Source organism: Podarcis erhardii (assembly GCF_964252035.2).
Source record: "Podarcis erhardii genome assembly, chromosome: 1".
NCBI classification, from domain to species: Eukaryota; Metazoa; Chordata; class Lepidosauria; order Squamata; family Lacertidae; genus Podarcis; species Podarcis erhardii.
The window spans coordinates 23,607,201-23,629,363 of NC_138497.1; the positions used below are offsets into that span (position 1 = coordinate 23,607,201).

The window sequence follows — 22,163 nt, forward strand, 5'->3', positions numbered from 1 at the left end:
CTCCATTCAGGAGGAATTTCATTTGCACTACCCTTTTTTGCCAGCTAAATTATGCTGAGATGCTAGGTCATGTGACTGAGCTGAAAGAGGTTTGGAAGGGGTGTAAGTCTCTCCTTGTCCTTTTCTGCCTACATCACGCCCCTATAACCCACCTTTTTTTATACATTGACTTAATTTATGCAGTCTCAGGGATTTACATTGGTGTATCTTCAGCTTAGCCAGGAAAGCTCAAGATCTGTTGAATCCAAACTCTCCCATCCCAACAGATTTTGGGTTTGGATCATAATAATCACCAAACTATGTGCCGGGGTGCATTAGTGTGTTTTGAAATGGATTAAAGGCTCCTGTAAGATCAAAGCATGTGCTCACAAAGGAGTGACCTCTGCTGAGGGTACCTAACTCTACTCCATTTGTGAATGATATGTGGTTGGATCATCTGATCACTCCAATACAGGGAGACCAAATTACATGTCCTCAGGGGAGGGTGCCCATTGATTTGCTGAATGAGTCAAGTCCCTGGCTTGTTTCCGTTCCATCAAGAGGTATACTCAGAGCAGTGGCTCAAAAAGGAAAGTGGGTTAGGCATTTCTGAGGGCAAATAATTTTGGGTTCCATCACTGAAGAAGTCTTGTTTTCATCTTCATACCTAAAAGTAAAGCTTTTGGGATGTAAGAGCAAAGCGCCTCTCTTGTTTTAATTTATAATAAATGTTGCCTCTCCTATAAGAAGTTTGGGAAATACTGGCCTAATAAAGTCTTTAAAAACACAAAGCATTCAAGAGGTAGATTGCAGAAATGCAAGACCCAGAAAGCCATGACAGGTTGTTATACCCAAAGTACCATCAGTGTAGAAACACTTGAAAACAGGTTTCCATATACATTGCAGTGTTTGGGTTAAAAACCTCACAAATATTAATAGAAAAAAGCAATAAAAAGTAGTAGTTAAAGTGGTGAACGCTGAATGTTTTCAACTGATATATATGGTTGTGATAATCTGTTTTTCGATAATGGGTTTAGGGTTAGGCTAAGTTGCTCCTGTAGACTTCACAGTTCTATTTATTGGCATATTTTACAAACAACGTGTATTACAGATGAGGAGGGACTTTGAAGGTGTCAAGCAGAAGCAAGAGGATGGAATCCTTCTGCAGAATTCACTGAAGCAGCCCAATGAAAATTTGGTTTCCTGTCATCAGACAAAGGAAAAGTGGGAAAAGGGACACAAAGAAGCAACAATGGAGCTTCTGAAAGTAAAAGACAGAGCTATAGAATTAGAAAGGAATGTAAGTTTTGTCCTTTACTGGGTTAGCTTATTATGTTCATCCTATGCGATGCAGTGTAGCCAGTGTTGCACTAAGGTGAATTCACTTAGTGGTATACTTGTTCCAGCAAAACACTTTGCTGACGGTGGAACGTTGTTGCACAAGAGACATGCATAAGCAGGTTGCTGATAGCTTTGTTTCACGATGCATCGCTCAATCTGTTGTGCAACAAGTTTCTGCGAGTGCAGCTGTTGCATTGGGTTCTTCTGTTGAGCAGCTTTAAAACTCACCTGTCCACGTTAGCATAAGAGTCCTAGCACTGGCAGACAGATAATGTTGGGTACAGCCCATTGATGGTTGATTTCTGTGTATGTATGCTGAGAGGGAACCACGTGCCAATTACACAAGCCTGTGGCTCTGAAAACTTTGACATATTTTCCTATATGGAACTTTTCTCTGTAGGAAAATCATAATGTGTGGAGCATCCCTTATTTTATTAATCTGTTTAAAACATGTATCACTCCTCATTATGATAGCAATCCCAGAGCAGGTTACATTAAAAAATAATAACCAAAATACAACATGTACAATGTAACATGATAAATAAATATCCCACGTTACTCTCAGTAACCAAAACTAAAATATTAATAGCAAACAGGCAGTAAGGTTCAGCAAATGCCTGAGCAACAAAGTAGGTGTTCAGCTGGTGCCCAAAACTCGTGAGATTTGGTGCCAGCCATATCTCTGTGGGGAGCCATAACTGAGGGGCTACCCCTGAGAAGGTCCTTCCTCTGGTATGCATTTTCAGAATGCTTTCCCTTCATACTTTATGTCAGTCTTCTACAGGATTACACCTTCTCCCATACAGGGCTCAATGAGTGTGCCTGAATAAGAAAGAGGAAGAAAGCCCTCCTTTCTTTTGCAGACACTCGTTATTAAGGCTGGTGGTTTCCAAGCTTCTTCCACCTACAGGCAACCCTTTCCATATTCAATGGTCTGCCAAGGCATTCATGCATTTGGCAGAAATTGCTGGTGCTCATTTGATGGTGTTTGCGCACACTGTTGACACTGTATCAGAAGAATGAAAATGTGCTAAAACATACTCAACACACCTTTGTTTGCATATTGGAGATGGTCTGCATTGGTGGGCAAGCTCTAATTCAAGGAACTGTCCTGACATTATAGACCTTGTCATTAAGACAGCCCTGATCAGCTTCCTAAGGGTCCCAGTTCTCTCTTGGACACAGCTTGAAACCATTGATTTAGGGGAAGAAGGATGAAAGTCCACTACCATTGCTGCTCATTACCTGTATGAAAGTCTGGGATGCGGGGTACTTGCAACCATTATTTCCTGCTTCTTTCTTTAACATAGGCAGTATTGGCCCCACTTTATCATCTATAACTATTAAGGGTACTCATGAGCTGTTTGCTTGTGAAACATGGAAGACAGTGTAGGCTCCCCTTGCGCCAGAGATGCTCTGAAAAACCTGTAGCTGCTGAATCTTTTTCCTCCTGCCTTTTCATTTCTGTTTCTCCTATCAGAATGCAGCCTTACATGCAGAGAAGCAGCTTCTGAAGGAGCAGCTAAGACATTTGGAAACCCAGAACACCTCCTTCAACAATCAGATCCTGACACTACAGAAGCAAAATGCCTTCCTTCAAGAGCACAACACTTCCATGCAAACACAAACAGCCAAGCTCCAGGTCAGGAAAATCCCTACTGTGCACATCTGCCAGAAACATTTTAGATGACTCAGTTTAAAATGGGATGGAATTAGCCAATTTCTAGCAGCAGTCTTATCATTTTGAGTGTCCGTCAGGTGGAAAAGAAAGATTAACCTCTCCTACAAGGTTGTGAGATTAATACATTGGTGTATTTTCAGGGAAATTGTGTTTTTTGATTTTCAGGGAAAGTGTATTTTGATTTTATGGGCGTGATTCAGCTTATGACTTCTGCTTATGCAACAGGGCTTTCTCCCCTTTCCTCCCACCCCCCGAAATTGGCACCACGGTGGTCAGGAGAACCCCCAGAACTGGGGGAGGAGAGGGAGGATCATTCCCTCTAGCAAGCTGAAATGTTTGTGCTAATCGAACGAGTGGAAAAGCACAACATTGGATTTCACCCTTTCTTTTATTCTTGATTTAGTGCTGTTACGTAATTTGGAAAATTTAATGCACAGGTGGAAAACCTGATGCACTCCAAATATTGTTGGACTCCATCTCCCGTCATTTTGTGTGATATAGTTCTCAGCTCAAAAAACAAACAAACCAAAATGTGCTTAAAAGTGCGCTTGTTGGCTGTTGAGTCAATCCATTCCTTCCCATTCCCACCAAAGGTAAACATCAGAGACCTGAGTTTGTTGTTAATGGATGTTATATTGCATGTTGCAATATAGCATGCACGTCTAACAACAATATTTATTTTAAAAATGTATATATTAGGATAAGATGCATTTAGAAAGGCTTGTATTGGGATTAAAATTTATTTTAAATATCCATTTTATGGTTAAAATACATATTTAAATTTGAGTTTTCATATTGATTTTTTAAGAAATGAAAATGAAGGACAGAATGGACTTGTGAATACACACATGCAAGACTTGACACAATCCAGAGAGACAAATCCCTCCCTAGTATTTGTTCCATGGGGGATAGAATCCTACCCCCCCCCCCAAGCTTCACTCCTTTAATTTCTTCCCCAGCCCAGCTCGGAAGTATAAAATATTTAACGATGATTGCCAAATCAGGGTACAGTACTGATAAAATGCAATAAAAACCAGGCAATCAGTATGCAGTAATCAATAAAGCAAGCAAGAAAACATACAGTGGTGCCTCGCAAGATGAAAAGAATCCGTTCCGCGAGTCTCTTCGTCTTGCGGTTTCTTCGTCTTGCGAAGCAACCCTATTAGCGGCTTAGCGCTATTAGCTTAGTGCTCTTAGCGGCTTAGCGGCTTAGAAAAAGGGGGGGAAGCGAAAAAAATCTCAAAACTCGCAAGACGTTTTCGTTTGCGAAGCAAGCCCATAGGGAAATTCGTCTTGCGAAGTGCCTCGAAAAACAGAAAACCCTTTCGTCTAGCGGGTTTTTCGTCTTGCGAGGCATTCGTCTTGTGCGGGGCACCACTGTACATAATCAAATGACTCATAGGAAAGTGCAGCAAGACAAAGTCAACCAAAGGTTGGGTGAATAAGTAGGTCTTCAATTGGCACTGAAAGGTCAACACAAATCACACCTGAAAAGGAAGGAAATTCCGCAGTCAGGGGATGCCTGGGTCATTAATGTCTTTCTTCAGTTGCTCCATATTGATACCCTGTCAAGAGGACATTCACACTAGATCTTCACATATGAGCTGGTAGGTATGAGAGAAAGGTTCTCTACCAGGCATTCAGTTCCAAAGTGGTGTAGCAATGCAAGCGCCTTTTATATAATTTACCCCTGTGTGCTGATGAAACGTTTCTTGATTCTCTGAGAAACTTTTAGGTGGAGAACTCAGCCCTAAATTCCCAGAGTGCCTCCTTGATGGCCCAAAACGCTCTACTCCAAAACCAGCAGCTGGCCAAGGAGAACGAATGTGACAATCTGTTGAAGCAGAAAGATCAGCTCAAGGCAGAATACGAGTCCCTCCTGCAAGACCACGAGCACCTGGCCTCGCTGCATGAGCGGCAGTCGACAGAATATGAAATGCTGATAAAACAGCACAGCTGCCTCAAAGCGCTCCACAAAAACTTGGATCTGGAGCACAAAGATCTGGGAGAAAGGTTAGCGGGTCTTGCATAGCCTCTTGGAATAAATGAGTTATTCACATCTGAAGCCCCCCTGGGGGACTTACTGCAGGATGGGGTTGTAAAAAGGGTTGCCAACTTTTAAAAAAAACAACAACTCACAAAAACTGGTCTCAGCCTTTGCTTAGCAGTTTGCTCTGCAGATATTAGCAGATGATGTTTCCATGTAATGAAAAGCATTGCTTGCAGATTTCAGCACATCAAGCATCTGTTTAAAAGCACAACAAGAGGCCGATCTGCACGTTCCCCCCTGATGAGTTGGCAACCTTATCAAGTTCCTTGTGTTGGAAATATTGTATGTGCCAGTAGTTCCTCCTGTATCAGATGTTTGTAAATGTGTGTGTGTGTGTGTGAAAATATATAAATTACAATGTATATGGTTTAAGTACATGGAATAAACCAAAAAAATATGGATATTATCCAGCCATAGATAAGAACTTTCAGGTCCTATCAATCCGAATCACAGAGAATTAGGCATGAAAGAGAAGTTCCTAACTGTGGTTGCATTGTGGCTTATGCAAATCCATAAATTTACAATAGACCACCAGAATCTGTTGACACAGAGAAAATAAATCTCGATTTTCTGAATCATGTTTTAATCGTGAGAAGCATTAAGGCAAAATAGCAGCCATTCTTTTATTTCTTTCCTGCAGATATAACGGCTTGATACAACACAAATCCAAACTGGAGGAGCTGGAAATGGTTTTAAAAACAGAAAAAGATGTTCTGCAGCAGGAAAAGAGAGCAAGTGCACTAGTGACCACGGAGAACCAGAAACTGAGAGAAGAGCTGGAAAGGTACACATCCTCAGAAATTATGCCAGCCCCTTTTGCATGTTGCTGGACAACGTGGTACATTCCAGATAATATTGGCCAGATAGAGATGCCTAGAGGGCTACATTCAGCCCGTGGGGTGAAGGTTCACCACCCCTGCTATATTGGCCTCCAACAGGTTGGAATTCATTAACATTGGAGGACAGCACCTTAGCTTCCCCTGCTTTGGGATAGCATGGTTTATCCCATATCATTGCTAGGGGTATACAAACTTCTGCCCAAGTGATTGAGCCCACCTCATTGAAAACAACAACAACAACAACAACAACGGTAATAATTTTATTTATACTCCGCCTGTCTGGCTGGGTTGCCCCAGCTACTCTGGATGGCTTCCAACACACATAAAAATAACAATAGAATGTCAAACATTAATAGTAACAATCAGATCCTATATAAAAAGTCACAATAACTTCCAAATAAACAACCTACATCAAATAAAGCAATATTCAACAATCCACTAGAATCCAACAGTAAACAGCAAAATCAAACATCAGCAAATAAAAATTAAACAGTCCACACCCATCAATTACAATAAAGAATTACCAATCTATAATCAAGAAAAATAATAGCAAATCACAATGCACAAAATACTACATAACATGCAAAGACCTTGCAAAAGGATCAAATTGAAAAACAAGGTCACTTAACCCATAAAACTATCTTTAAAAACTATCCCTGAGCTACTATGTTCCCAGCTGCCTCTGCTGCTCTCAAAGTCATGGTCTGGGAAAGGGGCTGGAGGGTGGGGCAAGGCAGGTGGAAAAGCCATTGCCTGCAGAAAGTCTCTCTCCTCTCAGTTCTGTGTAAAAGGTGAAGGAATGTGGGTGGCGCTGTGGTCTAAACCATTGCGCCTCTTGGGCTTGCTGATCGGAAGGTCAGCAGTTTGAATCCACACAATGGGGGTGAGCTCCTGTTGCTCTGTCCTAGTTTCTGCCAACCTAGCAGTTTGAAAGCACACCAGTGCAAGTAGATAAATAGGTACCGCTGAGGCGGGAAGGTGAACGGCGTTTCCATGCGTTCTGGTTTCCATCACAGTGTTCCATTGCACCAGAAGTGGTTTAGTCATGCTGGGCACATGACCCAGAAAAGTTGTTTGTGGACAAATGCTGGCTCCTTCGGCCTGAAGCGAGATGAGCGCTGCACCCCATAGTCACTTTTGACTGGACTTAACTGCCCGGAGTCCTTTACCTATTTACCTTTTACCTATGTAAAAAAACATAGTATTTGCAAATACACTGCATATAGTTTAGGTACGGAATGTTTTGATAGGCCTTCCATTATACCATTGTCATTTTAACATGGATACTTTCTGTGTCTATGTTGTATATTTTTTTCACCCAGTAATGTCCTCCTTCCCTAGTCATAGGCAAAAGTTTGGGGACATAATGCAGGATATTATATATCACAGGACTGAATGAACAACTGAAATTTGTGGGAGTATGAGCCTAGAAAATGCCAGTATTAAAAACATACACTCTCAAATGCTGCTCTGGTAATTATTTTGGGCAGGGCATAATTGTGCTTAAATGGAGTAGGATTAAGTTAAAACCTTGCTTTTGGAAAACAGAGGTACCATTGAAACTTGTAATCCTTCTCAGATTTTACTATTAGCAGATCTAATGCTTGACTAATTATTTGCTAATAGAAATAGACCTGCCTCTTTGTTTAGCATTCAGAAACACTGTATTCTTACCCTTCAGCAGGACCAAGGCTTTAACTGTTCATTTCTGGTTTGAATTGCTGTTGGAGATTTGGACAGGGAAACAGTGAGATGTTTGGCTTTTTCCATTTAGGGTTAATTTCTTGCACAGCAAGCTCAAAGCAGAATACGAGGGCCTTCACGTCCACACCAAGGAACTGAAAACCTCCTTGAATAGCTCCCAGCTACAGCTGAACCACTGTCAAGCTCGCTATGATGAGCTGAAGGAGCAGTACCAGACCATGGACATTTCCTTGACTAAATTGGACAACCACTGTGAGGTGAGATCTATGGACCAATGAAATACAGGTGGTTATTGTGGGCTCAGGAAGACTTTGCCAGTCCATAAATAGATGCTGCCTCATTCACAGAGGACCGTAAGCCATGGCAGATCACTCCCACTTCACTGCTTCTCTGTGGTGCAAACAGGAGCAACAAACCACAATCCTTGGCGTAACATTAATGTCCAATCTGGGAGTTATGGCTTCTTTCACTCCAAGCAACTGGTAAGCCAAGAACAAACCTTGGCTTCAGATTGTCCTTTGTTTGGAGTGAAGCAAACAACAATCCCTGTTTCAGCCATACTGCGAAGCCCAGGAAGATGGATTGTTGCTAGCAAGGTGAAATGAAGTGAGAGTTATCTGCGTGTTTGTGGTAAATCATTTACCATGGTTTACTGTCATGTGAGAATGCAGCCGAAGGGAGAAAAATGTAGTGGTGTTGACTTGCACTTAAATGACAGTAATTTGAAGGGGAAACCCTGGTGTTAGGCTTGGGGTGCTGCCAAATCCTTAAAAAGTGAGATGGGTGGACTTGAGAACAGAATGGGGTTGGGGAGCTGACGTCTTCCATGCTTTCATCTTTTCCTGTCTCATAACTGTTACTTGTTTTTTTAGCTTCTTTATTCCAGAAGGGACTCAGCTCCACAGTGCACTTGAAAGCTTCCCCCGCCTTGCTTTGTTAGGGTTTCAGCATCATCCAAGCTGGATTATGCAGCCTGTCATGCCTAGTTTCACTCCCAGTTAAAATCAATGAATGAATGGCAATGAAAGCGAAAGGCTAGCACAATATAAATGCAGCAAACAGCCAGTAATTTATTTGAGTGAGACATACTTATGCGTGTGCATCTTAGCACTGGTGGTAGTGGTTGGCACTCGGCTATCTGACGGCCAAAGTAGTTGGTGAGCTTTAGGGTACGAAGGACCTTTGGCTCGGTTTTATTAATGGTGAATAGACAAACGCAGGTAGGGGAACTTCACCTGTGATGTGTCTGTTGAATAGCTTCTGGCTCGCCTAAAAGGAAACTTGGAAGAAGAGAATCATCATCTCCTGAGTCAGATCCAGATGCTGAGTCAACAGAACCAAATGCTACTGGAGCAGAACATGGAGAACAAGGAGCAGTATCATGAGGAACAGAAGCAATATATGTAAGACCTCCCTCCCCTTATTTATCATGTTGTCAGTGAGACTGTTATCAAAGCGTGGCAATGAGGGTGCATGGAGACATCCAGGGGGATATCTGAGTCCCTTGGGCCACATTAGCACAGCCAAAAGTCAATTTAAAAAGCTTCTGAGCAACTGGGTGATCCCTTTACTCGGCTTTACGCAGCTTACAGAGTATTGCATAGATCCCTGCTCCTGCACCTGAACAACCTGATGCTAGGGTGTGAAAGCAGATGCAAGCTGTAGAGAGTTATTTTCAGAAAGCACTGTACTGACTGCAGTGTGAGTTACCACAGCTAGTTCAAGGTGTTGGTTTCAGTGTGCAAAGCCCTATTGGCCTGGGATGCCAAGTAGCTAGAAGATAAACCATCGCAGACCTCAGTGGTTGGCAGGCAATGACCTATTGGTACCATCATCACTGGTGCTGCCTGTCTGGTGTGAACTTGTGTCAGGGCCTTCTCAGTAGTGGCCTCTTGCTCATGGAATTCCCTCCCTGATGAGGTGCACCTCTCCCCCTAATTATTAACGTTTAGGCATTTAAAAAAATGATAATAATCCTGTTCACCCAGGCATTCAATGGCTGAAAGATACTGACTTGTATCCAACTCTGCACAAATGGATTTCCACTCAGTGGGACTTCCCCTTCCTCTCCTCCTCTTGGGCACCCCCAAAATTTCTCTAATGGGCCCCCCAAACTCTCTGGAGCAGATTTTGGGATTGTGCTGGGGACTGCAGGCAGCAACAGAGGAAGGAGAAGTTTCACTGCACATGCAGAAGTTTGTTATGGTGCTGAAACTTGTGTTGGATGCAACCTGTTGTTTCTGTCAACTTAATTATTTCTATAAGGCTTGTTTTTAATTGTTTTTTAAAAGGGATCTTTTTGCCATCCTGGGTTTCTTTGGGAGGAATGGGGTGATTTATCATTATTATTTCCCAATATATAGTCCAACTGTGCAGGACACACTGATGTCAAGTAATTGGTTGTGCAAGATATAAATACTTAACTAGTGACGTTGCCAATTACCACAGATAATCCTCATGATGTCTTGTCTTGTATTAGCCTCTGTGTATAATTCAGATTTCCTCTGGACCATGAAGAGCAGCCTCCCAAGCTTTGTCTCAACCTGTGCCTGAAACTTTGGAAAGTTGCAAAAGCAATTTGCAACAAGACATGGAGGGAAATCAAGTCCTGAGACTTGCCTGGTGCACCTGAAACAAACTTCGGGAGGGTGTCCCCAAGTACTCTTGAATGAGTCATAGCAGGCAACAGCTGGAGCAGCAGTCTTGTTTCACGCACTCGTAGTATATATAACAGGTTGATGACAAAATGCATACATAAAGGTAGTTTTTGGGTTTCCTTTTAAGTGCCAAATGTGCTTACCTGGTATATGGCAGATTGAATGATGCACCTGGTAAGTTATGTAAAATTTGTTGGGACAAGCTGCAGGTATGAAGGGGTGAGGTTCTATTTCACGTGGTACTGGCTGATCCCTAAACTTTTAGCAGACATGGTAACAGCCCTCTACTATCCAGGCATCCAACTACGTTGTCCAGAAGCCCAGACATATTGTGTGGTCATTAAATCCTGCCATGAACTTGTCGTGATTGTATTGAACTGATTTTGACTTAATCTACCTAGGTAGTTTAGCTCACATGTTCCAAAAACAAAACAAAACCAGCACTTTTTTCCCCTCAAGGACTGCAAGCATTTTAAAATCCTCCTTGTTGTTTTCTTGTGCCTCAGCTTTTTGGTGGTGGTTGCCCTACCAACTAGACGGCTGACGTGCTTAATCATGAAGCTAATTACTTCTGTGTGATAGGTACTTTCTCAGAAGGGCTTTTCATCGCTCAAAATACTGCCCTCGGGGACACGGGCTTTGTGAGAGTTGAATTATTAATTATACTCAATTCCTAGCAAGTAGAACCCTCTAAGTGCTCATGTGTTGTTTTTTTCCTGCTGCTTTGGTTTTTCAACAGTGACAAACTGAATGCATTAAGGCGACACAAAGAAAAACTGGAGGAGAAAATAATGGATCAGTATAAGTTTTATGATCCGGCTCCAAAAAAGTAAGTTTTCTCAAGCTTAAATGGCACACGGGCAGTCCTGTCCTAGGCAGAAAGATGCCTCTTAAGTGTGCGAGGGCAACTTGTATATGACGCCTTTGTGTTTGGAAAGGCGGCCACTTACTGACAGTTCTTGCAGTCTAGAAATTCTGTTTATTGAGGCATGGGCATTTCCTCTTAGGGAAGATATTGGGGTTGGTGGGTTGGTCGCACCTTGCAGGTTTCATCACGTGTGGATGCACAGATAGTCACTGTTGATAAGGCAAGGGTGGGGGCGTTTTTCAGCCCGAGGCTGCATGCCACCGATGAGTAGGGTCAGAAGCAAAAGTGAGTGAAGCTACAGATGCAACTCTTACTTTGTACAGTAAGCTACATTTGCCACACAAAAGCCAAAGATCTCTAGACACCACACAGACCACTTTTCTCCACCCTCCATTCAGGCCAGCAAGATACGCAGTTCAAGGACATGCAACATCCAGGCAAAAGCACTTGAGGAAGGTGCCAGTGATGGGTAGTGACCTGGAGTGAGTCCCAAGGGCCAGACAGAGGGGCCTAGAAGGCCACATTCAGCTTGTGGGATGAAGGTTCACCACCCCTGCTATATAAGGCTCATAGATAAGGGCACTGGTGTCTGTATGTATCTCAGCAGTGAGCAATTACAGTGTTAAGTCCCCATCTTTCTCCCAGAAGGATTTTAATGAATGGAATCCGAAAAGGTCCTCATAAGAGACAACAAATAAAAAATTCATGGGATGTTTGTTTATGTGAAAACTCCATGCAGGGTCTTTGCCCAGTGTTTGGTTTTTAAATCCTCTGGCAAAACGCGGCCCAACTTTTATTGAGTCGGGGAATGTCATCTTCCTGATGCCAAGGCAGTTTCACAGTACTCTTTTATGGTGGAGAGAAAAGATAAGCATCGCACTGTGCTAAAAACACGAAACAAAATGATTGCTGCTCCTTCCCTCAATAATAGGAAAAACCACTGGATAGGAGCTAGAGCCTTGGTTAAACTCATGAAGCCAAAGAAAGAAGCTACAAGAGAACGGTTGAAATCCTCAGTAGAGAGCCCTCCATGGCACTCAGAAAGCACAGACACAGCTGGGTCACCATCGCCTTCACAGCTGCCCAAGCAGCAGGAGAATCTGGAGAGCACCTCCGCAGAGTCTGGCTCAGTGGAAGGCAGAGAGCAGAATAATGGACCTGTGGGGAAAGGTAGGTGGTGTTGCACTTAATGGATAGTTAATCAACTGCTGGTCTGTTGGTGCTGGCAAGGCTAGCTAGCTAAGAACAAATAAATAAAGGGTGCAATTCAGCCACGGCTGAGCATTTCTGAATGCCACTGAAATCAAGTGGGAAATTAAGAGGGAAGCACATCTGTTTTTAGTGGGCTATTTTAAATGCACTTTCATGAGGAAGGGTAGACAAGCAGACCACCTTGTGGAGATGGTAGAAATCGAGAGAATAGTGGTACCTTCTGGTTCCACAGAGGGGATGATCTCTCACCTGTTTCATAGATAACATGATAGGGGAGTGGGTGTTGTGCTGAGAAGGTAGGTTTGAACATGTTGTCGCTTTCCATTCACACATTCAGTAAACATGGGATTCCTCAGTGGGGTCGCACCTACTGACCACTATCTCTGTACATTCAGTGGAAGGTTTCAAAAAGTGTGAGTATACCTGGATCTCTGTAGGTGCATAAAGCCTGTATGTGTGATTAGGAAGTTCATTGGTACAGGGTTCCCAGTTGGAGGCAAGAATCTACAGAACATCTAGCTCCCTCTCACTATTTGCTGAGCACGCTGGCAAAGCAGAGCTAGCAAGCATAATCTTGAGCCTATGCTTACTGAAAAGAAGGTGGGCAGCCAAGAGTCGCATGAAGGGAAGAGGAGATTGGGGTTAATGGCTGATGAGAGAACCTAGAGGGATGGGGGAGGGCAGGGTTTGAGGTTTAGGTGAAATTAGTAGCTGTTTATTCCCCCTCCCCCCAAATACACACAAATACACAACCAGCAGAAGCAGGAAAAAGTATGCAGAGCATACATTCCCATTCTAAAATTATGTGTCCTTTGGGAAGTGGACTCCTTTAACTGCAAACACAGATGGAGAATTATGTTGTACTGCCTGGTGTTCTTGGGTGCTCCATACAAAGTGAGGTTGGTTTTGCTGTTGCATCGATGTCCCAGTTCAGCACTCTAGAGCTACCTCTGAAAATGAGTTTGTACTTATTTATACAGGGTTGCTAAACAGTTTTTTTCTCAGGACTGAATGTTGATTTGCTTTTTAAGCACAGATTAGATTGAGGTTGCAGCCACTGCATATCAAACTTCTGAGTTGCAACAGGGGTCAATATACATCTGATAAACCATTTTCCAGCGTATTAAGCTCTGCCATTGAAGCCATGACTACTGTGAGTTGTGGATCCTCAACAATGCAGATACAGAACTCCCATCACCCCTGTCCATTGGCCATGATGGCTATGGTTCTTGGGAGCTGGAGTCCAAACATGTCTGAAAAGCCACTGGTTCCCTACCCCTGTTCAGTAAGGAGCAGAGTTTTTAGTTCGGGGACCTTTTTCCCACCAGATGTCAAAGAGAAAAACAACTACCAGACTTTTAGAAGACATCTGAAGGCAGCCCTGTTTAGGGAAGCTTTTAGTGTTTAATAGGTTATTGTATTTTTGTGTTCTGTTGGAAGCCGCCCAGAGTGGCTGGGGAAACCCAGCCAGATGCAGATGGGCAGGGATATAAATAAATTAATAATAATAATAATAATAATAATAATAATAATAATAATAATTTTCTTTTTCTGAAACTCCCTACTATTTGGAGGTTCATCAGGCACAGTCTGTTTTCAGGGGAGGGCAGTGTGAAACATAAAACTTTTTTACTGAGCTATCAGCACGTAGATGGAGCAAAATTTTTCTTTTGCTGCTGCTTCTGTTTGAAGGTTTTGCTTATTCTGATGCTCTGGTTTGGTTGTCCTGCCATTGCTGCTGCTAAACTAGACTTCTTGTCTAGTGGTTTTTAGATTATTATTATTATTATTATTATTATTATTATTATTTTATTTAATCTTCAATTTTGTTCTTATTTTAAACTGCTTTGGGAGGCATTATGACTGAAAGATGGTTTATAGTAAATAAATTTATTTTGGATTACTGAATACTATTACTGTCACATGTCCTATTAGACATAGTAGTTCTCTGAATTTATCAGATTCTTCCAAATGTCTGGTTTTTTTAACGGCATCTCAACTCAACATGTTTGCTGAGTTGATTGCGTGAGATCTATTAAGTACTGTTTCAAAATTAATGGATGGGGATTTTTTCACTTTGTGCTGTCCAAAATATATAATGAATATATAAAGGTTCCGCCATATAGTGTAATTTACTGTGACATTTGATACACTCTGAAGGTGTGGCCCATCTCTTAACAGTAGAGCGAGTAATTAGGAAAGAAATGGTCGCGCAGAAACAGAGTAAGAAAACTGGGAAGGGTTGGTAGTGATTTCAGGAGATACAGGGTGTTGGTTGGTGCTTTTCATTTTATAACCACCTGTTTGTCAGTAAGAAAGCAGAGTATGTTACACTAAAATGCAACTAATAATCATTGACTTAGAGGTAAAAGCAATTTTCAGGATTATTGGAAAAGGCTGGCATTTATTAAAGAGCAGGAAGAAAACATGAGCATTCAGTGAAATTCTTATGAAAACTTTTCACAACTTTTCTTTATGCTGTACAAATATTTTCTAAAGAAACTGTATGTGTCACCCATGTGACACATTGAGAGAGATGGAAGGTGCATAATATTAACTAGCCGAGACTTAATCCAGAGGAAGTTAGGCCTCAATTGTATTTGTAACTTGTGGAATTTAAGTGCTTAACCTTGTGCTAAAGTCCCATTGTGTTCAAATGTGCCTTACTTAGTTGCACTTTGCAAAGTATACAAGTGTGTTGGGGAAAATGATGTGAAATCTTAATGTAGACCTTAATTATAATGGTAAATGTGTGACCATAGTACACATGCTGGTTTACACAACCCAGTAAGCCAAGTTATGGCTTACAAGGAACACAAAAATAATGTACAGGCTCCCAGCAAGGAGCTCATAACTACTTTATTTCTCCCCGGTTTCTCTCACTCTTGTACCATGCTGAACTAAGCCATGATTTGGCTTAGTGTGTTGTCTATGCCTGGTCTTGTGGGCTCACTAACCACAAGTTGCAGCCAGAGCTGAACCACAAGCCATTAATAGGCATCTCTCCTGGATCAAGAACCACTTAGATGCAGCTCATGAAATGGGGAATGCTCTATGTCGTTTCTCAATAACAAATTCTGTGAGAGATGCTACACAAAGTAAAAGCATATGCCCCCAAATGATTAAGAAATGCAGACTTGGCCTGCAATTATGCAGTGATATTTCTAAACTGCAGTACAGTGGTACCTTGGTTCTCAAACCGAATCCGTTCCGGAAGTCTGTTCCAAAACCAAAGTGTTCCAAAACCAAGGCGCGCTTTCCCATAGAAAGTAATGCAAAATGGATTAATCCGTTCCAGACTTTTAAAAACAACCTCTAAAGCAGTAATTTAACATGAATTTTACTATCTAACGAGACCATTGATCCACAAAATGAAAGCAATAATCAATGTACTGTACTATAAAATAAATAAGATAGTATTGTAGATGATAAAAATTAAAATTAATTTTTTTCCTTACCTGCACTGATGATAGTCATTGTTTGGATTGCAGGGGGTGGGGTGGGGGCTTTTACCCATTTCCACAGTCACACAATCAATCAATCAATCAATCAATCAATCAATCAATCAGTAGCTGAACTGGGTTCCACACAGTCACAAAAACAAATTTACTGGAAAAGCCTCAAAAACACAAAATAAGTAACAAAAACAAAAGCACCAAACTTAAGCCATTTCAAAAGTCCATTTGACTTCTGAAATGTTCGAAAACCAAGGCGCAGCTTCTGATTGGTGCAGGTGCCCTGGAAACAATAGCCGACAGCCATATCAGTTTCCGAAAAACATTCGAAAATCGGAACACTTACTTCTGGGTTTTCGGCATTTGAGGACCAAGGCGTTTGAGAACCAATGTACCACTGTACAGAGAAAAACAGCAGATGTGTCCATTGCATGTGTGATTTTAGTATGTATGTATAATCGTAGATACTATTGGCTGTGGCTGCACCATTTTCTCATCTAATCCCTCACCTGATTTAGTAGTTGCTGTAGAATAAATAATTGGTCCATTTTCATGTTTAGCTGGTCTCTTGGTTGTTTGAAGTACATTTTAGTTATTTCTGTTACTTTTTTTCTTCCTTTCTTCTTCCTTTTGGGATCTCTGGGTGATAACACTTAGATGCTCAACGTAAAAAGATTCCCTTTTTGAGAAGCACAAGCAAGCCCAAAGAAAAGTCTCCCAAGTCTCCATCGAACCATCCGTCTCTCTCTAACCGCTTCCGGTTCTGGCCGTCTTCTGACATCCCACGCTCTCCTAATGAGCCACTTTCTTTCTCGGAAACGGGAGATCTCTAACACCTTCTCTTATCATTTATCTTCAATGCATTTCTGAATAGATATATATATACCAGACTCATAACTTCTCTACATACACAAATTATAGACGTTCAGCATATCATTGACACAAACCAAATCCAAGCTCAAATCAAGTCAACATGGACTACATTCCCCCCTCAGTAAGATGAAGAATCTTTTATTGCACAATCTGGATCGTTTCTTCACTGCAGTACACTCTAAAGGAACACACAGTGCCCATTTCTTTACAGGTGATGGTGCACATCTTAAGTAAGTGGGTTTGCTGTGTGCTTCACTGGTGTGCCTCATGTCCCGTCCAAATGCGGAGATGAACTGCTGTCGCTGTGTTGCCAATGACGCATCCTCTTTAACTGCCTTTGCATATTCTGTGTTAAAGATTCCTTTTATCTAACAGACCCTTTGCAGCACTCTCCCCTTCCCGATAAGCTGTTTGTCTGTTCTTTGATAATATTGCAATGTAGACATCGAAATATAGACTTACCATTGGCAGAGGTAGCTGAATGTTATAATACTTGAGCCCAGGCATTGCCAGTGTGGAAAAAACTACAGATCTTTGCTGAGCTCCCGCCACTCTGCACCAGTGCTCAGGAAGAAGGATAGAAACTGTAGCCCAGCAACATGGGGCGAGGACCATGTCAGCTACTCCTGCTGTAACCTATTCCTCTCATTTTTAGAAAGTACAAAATACTACTATCCTCAAAACGTCCAATTTTGTAGTGAAGAAATGCCATTGCATTTTGTCCCCTTTTTACATTTTAAAAAAATTTGTCCAAAGTAAGAGGTGGGTGATTTAAAAATGTTTGTTAAGTAAGAGCAACTGTTCTGAGAGGTAAAGGTAAAGGGACCCCTGACCATTAGGTCCAGTCGTGACTAACTCGGGGGTTGCTGCGCTCATCTCACTTTATTGGCCAAGGGAGCCGGCGTACAGCTTCCGGGTCATGTGGCCAGCATGACTAAGCCGCTTCTGGCGAACCAGAGCAGTGCACGGAAACGCTGTTTACCTTCCTGCTGGAGCAGTTCCTATTTATCTACTTGCACTTTGAGGTGCTTTCAAACTGCTAGGTTGGCAGGAGCAGGGATCGAGCAACAGGAGCTCACCCCGTTGCAGGGATTCAAACCGCCGACCTTCTGATCGGCAAGTCCTAGGCTCTATGGTTTAACCCACAGCGCCACCCACGTCCCGTTCTGAGAGAGCTGACCCTAAATAGAATGTGCATCACAGCAGAATGTGCAGCATAAGTCACTTTTGTATTGCAACAAATGTCCGTCCTTTTTTTACATGTAGATGACTAGGAGGCAGCATTATAAATCAGCCCTAAAGTTGCTTTTCCTCTTACTTCCCAAGTTCCATGAGCTTCTAGAATGTGGGACACATCAGATTTTAGTGTTTGCTGCCAGTATTATGATGGCATTTTCATATTTCCATTGCACCATAGCGTTACGCACAGCTTCCAGGCACTTTTCTCAGGCTTACTTTGCAATTTTTAACTCACCTGTGTCTTTTGTGCTAATTTCATTTGTCACTGTTGTTTGTTGTCTGTGCCAGCCATTTGTTACTTGTGCCTTATCCTATTCATTTTTCAGGAATTCGGTGATATCATTTGGAAAACAATTGTAACATGCACTTCTTGGGCATTTGAAAGTATACAAGTCCCTTATTATTTAATGAATACTAACTCACTTTTACAAGTAAATAATTTTGGCGTTTAGTACTCCAATGGGCAGTTTAAATTTATAACCGAGTATCCCAGCCTAACTAAGACCATATTCAAAACTATGGTGTTGAAAAATGAATTATTCCCTAGGAACAATATGCTGCATACGGCATCAAACATTAATTACCTTTTTTATTGTAATGCTAAAGGGAAAAAGCATTTGTGAGACCTGATCCTATGCTTGAAATAGATCCCTCTAGGTTCATTGGGGATTACTCCCAAGTAAGGGTTTATAGCTTTCCAGCCTTAGAGGATTTTCAGTGCTCTCACCCCATCCAGTGTTTGTGTGTGGCCCTTCCTTCCCCATAATATCTATAAAACATTCTCCCTGCTACTCAGGACACTCATTAGGTTTTCCCTGAGCTAGCATCCGGTTGCAAAACTGAATGCAAATATAACCTGATAATAAACTTCAGTGATACAGCTTGCATAATCAGCGCATCTTTTGTGCCACTGTTTTTGTGCCTGCTTGCTGCATTTACAGGGCGGTGGGTGGGTAAATTTGTGCCTAGTTTTGGTGTGCTTTATTCTCTCTCTCTCTCTCTCTCTCTCTCTCTCTCTCTTTTTCTCTCTTTCTCTCTTTCTCTCTTTCTTTTGTTCTTCTGCCTTTCCTACTCAATATTAGTGGATTCAAAGCCAAAGAGAAATTCTCATTATGGAGGCAGCAGTGACCACATTGAAAGTGCAACGGACTCCGCTCTTAAGCAGTGCTACGTGGAGCCGAGTTCCAGGACTTACTCTGCCTCAGCCGCCTACCTGGCTGCTCCTGGTTCTACCTCCACCTCCAGACAACAAAACAGACCCAAAGGTATGTGCCATGGCTGACGACTTCAGGTTAGCAATGGGGGCCTTGGCTTTAGGGAGGTTCAGCAAACACTTTCCAAGTTCAAATGAATAAAAAGCCTCAATGTGCAGGCATTGCTTCATTTACCATCTCCCCTTTCATAGAACTGGCTTTGCTGCATAAGTCCTCACGTGTTAACACTAGAGAATTGTGTACATCATTTGGGGGGGGGGGAGAAGAAGATAGAGGAAACAAGTAAAAAAAATACCCAAAAACCAATTTGGCCTTTAATGTGGCAGAAACCTTTAAGGGTGTAGACATGTGGTGGTTGGACAGTACATTTTACAGGAATGCTGTTTGTAAGTATGTCACATGTTCTACCGTTGGCATTAAAATCACATGTTCTACGTCACGTGTTCTACAGTTGGTGTTAAAATTGAAAACAGGTTTGTGCCGTGGAATATGGGACTTAGTTCCTCTGCTCCTCCCAATGTGTATCTTCGGTGATTTGCTACCTATGGGGCACTTTGCAGCTGAAACATGGGCCCTTGCACATTATTGGTGCTGCATGGCAGAGAATAGATTTTTGGAGACCGTATATTGGGAAGCATCCCTTGCTAAGTCTGGAGAGTTCCAGGCAGCCCCCTTTTCTCCATGCCTCCATCCTAGCCCTCCAGCCTAGTGTGTGGTCTTCACTCCCATGACCAGAGCTAGCATTTGCCCCTAGTTCAGACTTGACAGGTTGCATTAGGTGCCTGTTTATGCAACGCACCTTCACATCTCCCTGTATTGACCTATACCATTTTGAAAGTTAAATAACATGGCTGGACATGTCTGCTGGTTTTGTTCATCTCTGTTGAACATTACGTTCTGATATCTTGCATTCTTCTATCCAGGCCATAATTCAGAGGGTGACCTGTATGAAAACTTCCTTGAGGTAGAGCTTTCAAGCAGGCAGCAAAGTAAGTGATTAGTCGTTCCCCCTTTGTCATTGATCCTCAACACTAAACACCGTTTAGGGAGGAAGGGTTTCCCCAGACCTCTATACGGTGCCTTTTTGAGGTGAGGAGGCTGAAATAGGAGGTGGGGAAAACCCGATTCCATGAGCAAAGTTCCATTCACAGTTCTTAGGATGCAAGGCATTATCACTGGAAAGAATTTGTTGTTGTCGCTGCTGCCGCATGATTTCTCGGAGCATCGTGAGAGACTTTTCTGGTCTCCAGTGAGTGGAAATGTTGACTTCTTTTCTTCCTAATTTGATGCTACTCGGGAGGTGGGACTCACCTTAGGCTCTCATGTGCCTCTTCTTCCTTCTAGTATCAAGGCCGAATAGCTTAGAGAACAGTGAAAATGCATCCTCCAGCAGCTCCCCTCTGAACTTCAAAGGTAAGATATATTCACAGATATATGGTGGATTGCGTCCTGGCATAGTCACCTAAAAGCTGCACTGGAATTCCAATGCATAATGCATAAAGTTTTAATTTCATAAGGTAATGCCCTCTTATTAAAATGGGTTGGATTGATAGAGGACAAAGGCTAATATTCATGATGCATATATTACCTCTATTATCCAAGGCCATATCCATATGAATACTAGTGGCTGGGAATTATGAAGGGGAAGAGTTCTGTTGTACTCATGTCCTGTTTGGCCACAGTGGGAGCAGAATGCTGGAACAGTTCGGTGTTTGGCCTGATATAAGCAGGCCTTTTCTCATGTGCTGTTGGTTGGTGTGTTTATCAGATTTATAGATGGCTTAATAATAACAACAAATCTAAATGGCTTACATAAAATACAGATGTGTTTAACATGGTTGGTTTTAAATCAGTGCTTCATCATCATCTGTTGATTTCTAGGACACCTTTTTCAGAAAACTAACCCAAGTCCAAATGTTGTTTTACAATTAAAAATACATATATTAGAAGCAATTGTAAATAATGATATCCATATTTAAGTACAAAAGAATAAATCCACACAACGTTATATGAAACAATACAAATAAACTAACCTGGTTTTGGGAATATATGGCCAAGCATGTCTCTTATTCTTTGGTATGGACGCTTTGGGTAGAGGAGGGGACACAGGTGGCGTTGTGGTCTAAATCATTTAGCCTCTTCGGCTTGCTGGTTGGAAGGTCAGCAGTTTGAATCCGCACAACAAGGTGAGCTCCCATTGCTCTAGCCCAGCTTCTGCCAACCTAGGAGTTCAAAAGCACACCAGTGCAAGTAGATAAATAGGTAACGCTGCGGTGGGAAGGTAAATGGCATTTCCGTGTGCCCTGGCTTCCATCACAGTGTTCCGTTGCACCAGAAGCGGTTTAGTCATGCTGGCCACATGACCCAGAAAGCTCTCTGTGGACAAACACTGGCTTCCTCAGCCTGAAAGCGAGATGAGCGCCGCAATCCCATAGTCGCCTTTGACTGGACTTAACTGCCCAGGGGTCCTTCATCTTTGGGTGGTGCTCAAAGAAAGCTTCTTCACAGAGTGAAAGGGAAACAAGATGGTAACTTTGATATGTCTTAATCTCCTGGCACAGGTTCTTTTGACCGTATTCATGGCAGATCAGAGAGTCTCAGTAGTGAAGACACGGTGCTGACTAAAGACACACCTGGCTCACCTAGAGATGGCCTTTTTTGTCCTACCTCTTCTGCTCCTGGGGGCTCAAACACTAAGCACAATGCCTCCCTTACCAGGAACTCTGCGTTTTCGTATGATATATCTCAGAAAAGTAACCCAGCCCATGCACAGTCTGCTAGGCATAGACCTTCTTCTCCGGGCAGCGAGTTGGTGACTTTGGAAGAATTTCTGAAAGAAAGCCACAGATCAACGCCACTTAATGTAAGCACCCAGAACTCCATTTATGATTTGAAATTATTTATTCAGTGATTGACTGGTTGTGGTTTATTCAGTGAAATGAATACATTGACGTGTACACAGTAAGCTAGTGTTGGAACTGATGATGGGGTGAATTTCTTTCACCTCATGTATGAGATGAGCCAACAGGTGCAAGGTCAGCCAAGCCAGTT

The 22,163-nt window shown here is 42.3% G+C and overlaps 1 protein-coding gene across 1 annotated transcript in view; it reads left to right on the top strand.

Annotated features, from left to right (window-relative positions):
* Nucleotides 1-22,163, top strand: part of CCDC88C (coiled-coil domain containing 88C) — a 107,208-nt gene that overhangs the window by 81,957 nt on the left and 3,088 nt on the right. The window contains exons 18-29 of the mRNA XM_081857742.1: nt 1,091-1,279; nt 2,801-2,962; nt 4,737-5,014; nt 5,692-5,835; nt 7,665-7,851; nt 8,852-8,997; nt 10,991-11,080; nt 12,051-12,289; nt 18,981-19,163; nt 20,036-20,101; nt 20,457-20,525; nt 21,674-21,975. Of these exons, the coding sequence (XP_081713868.1) occupies nt 1,091-1,279; nt 2,801-2,962; nt 4,737-5,014; nt 5,692-5,835; nt 7,665-7,851; nt 8,852-8,997; nt 10,991-11,080; nt 12,051-12,289; nt 18,981-19,163; nt 20,036-20,101; nt 20,457-20,525; nt 21,674-21,975 (2,055 nt within the window). The remainder of the gene's footprint in view (nt 1-1,090; nt 1,280-2,800; nt 2,963-4,736; nt 5,015-5,691; nt 5,836-7,664; nt 7,852-8,851; nt 8,998-10,990; nt 11,081-12,050; nt 12,290-18,980; nt 19,164-20,035; nt 20,102-20,456; nt 20,526-21,673; nt 21,976-22,163) is intronic.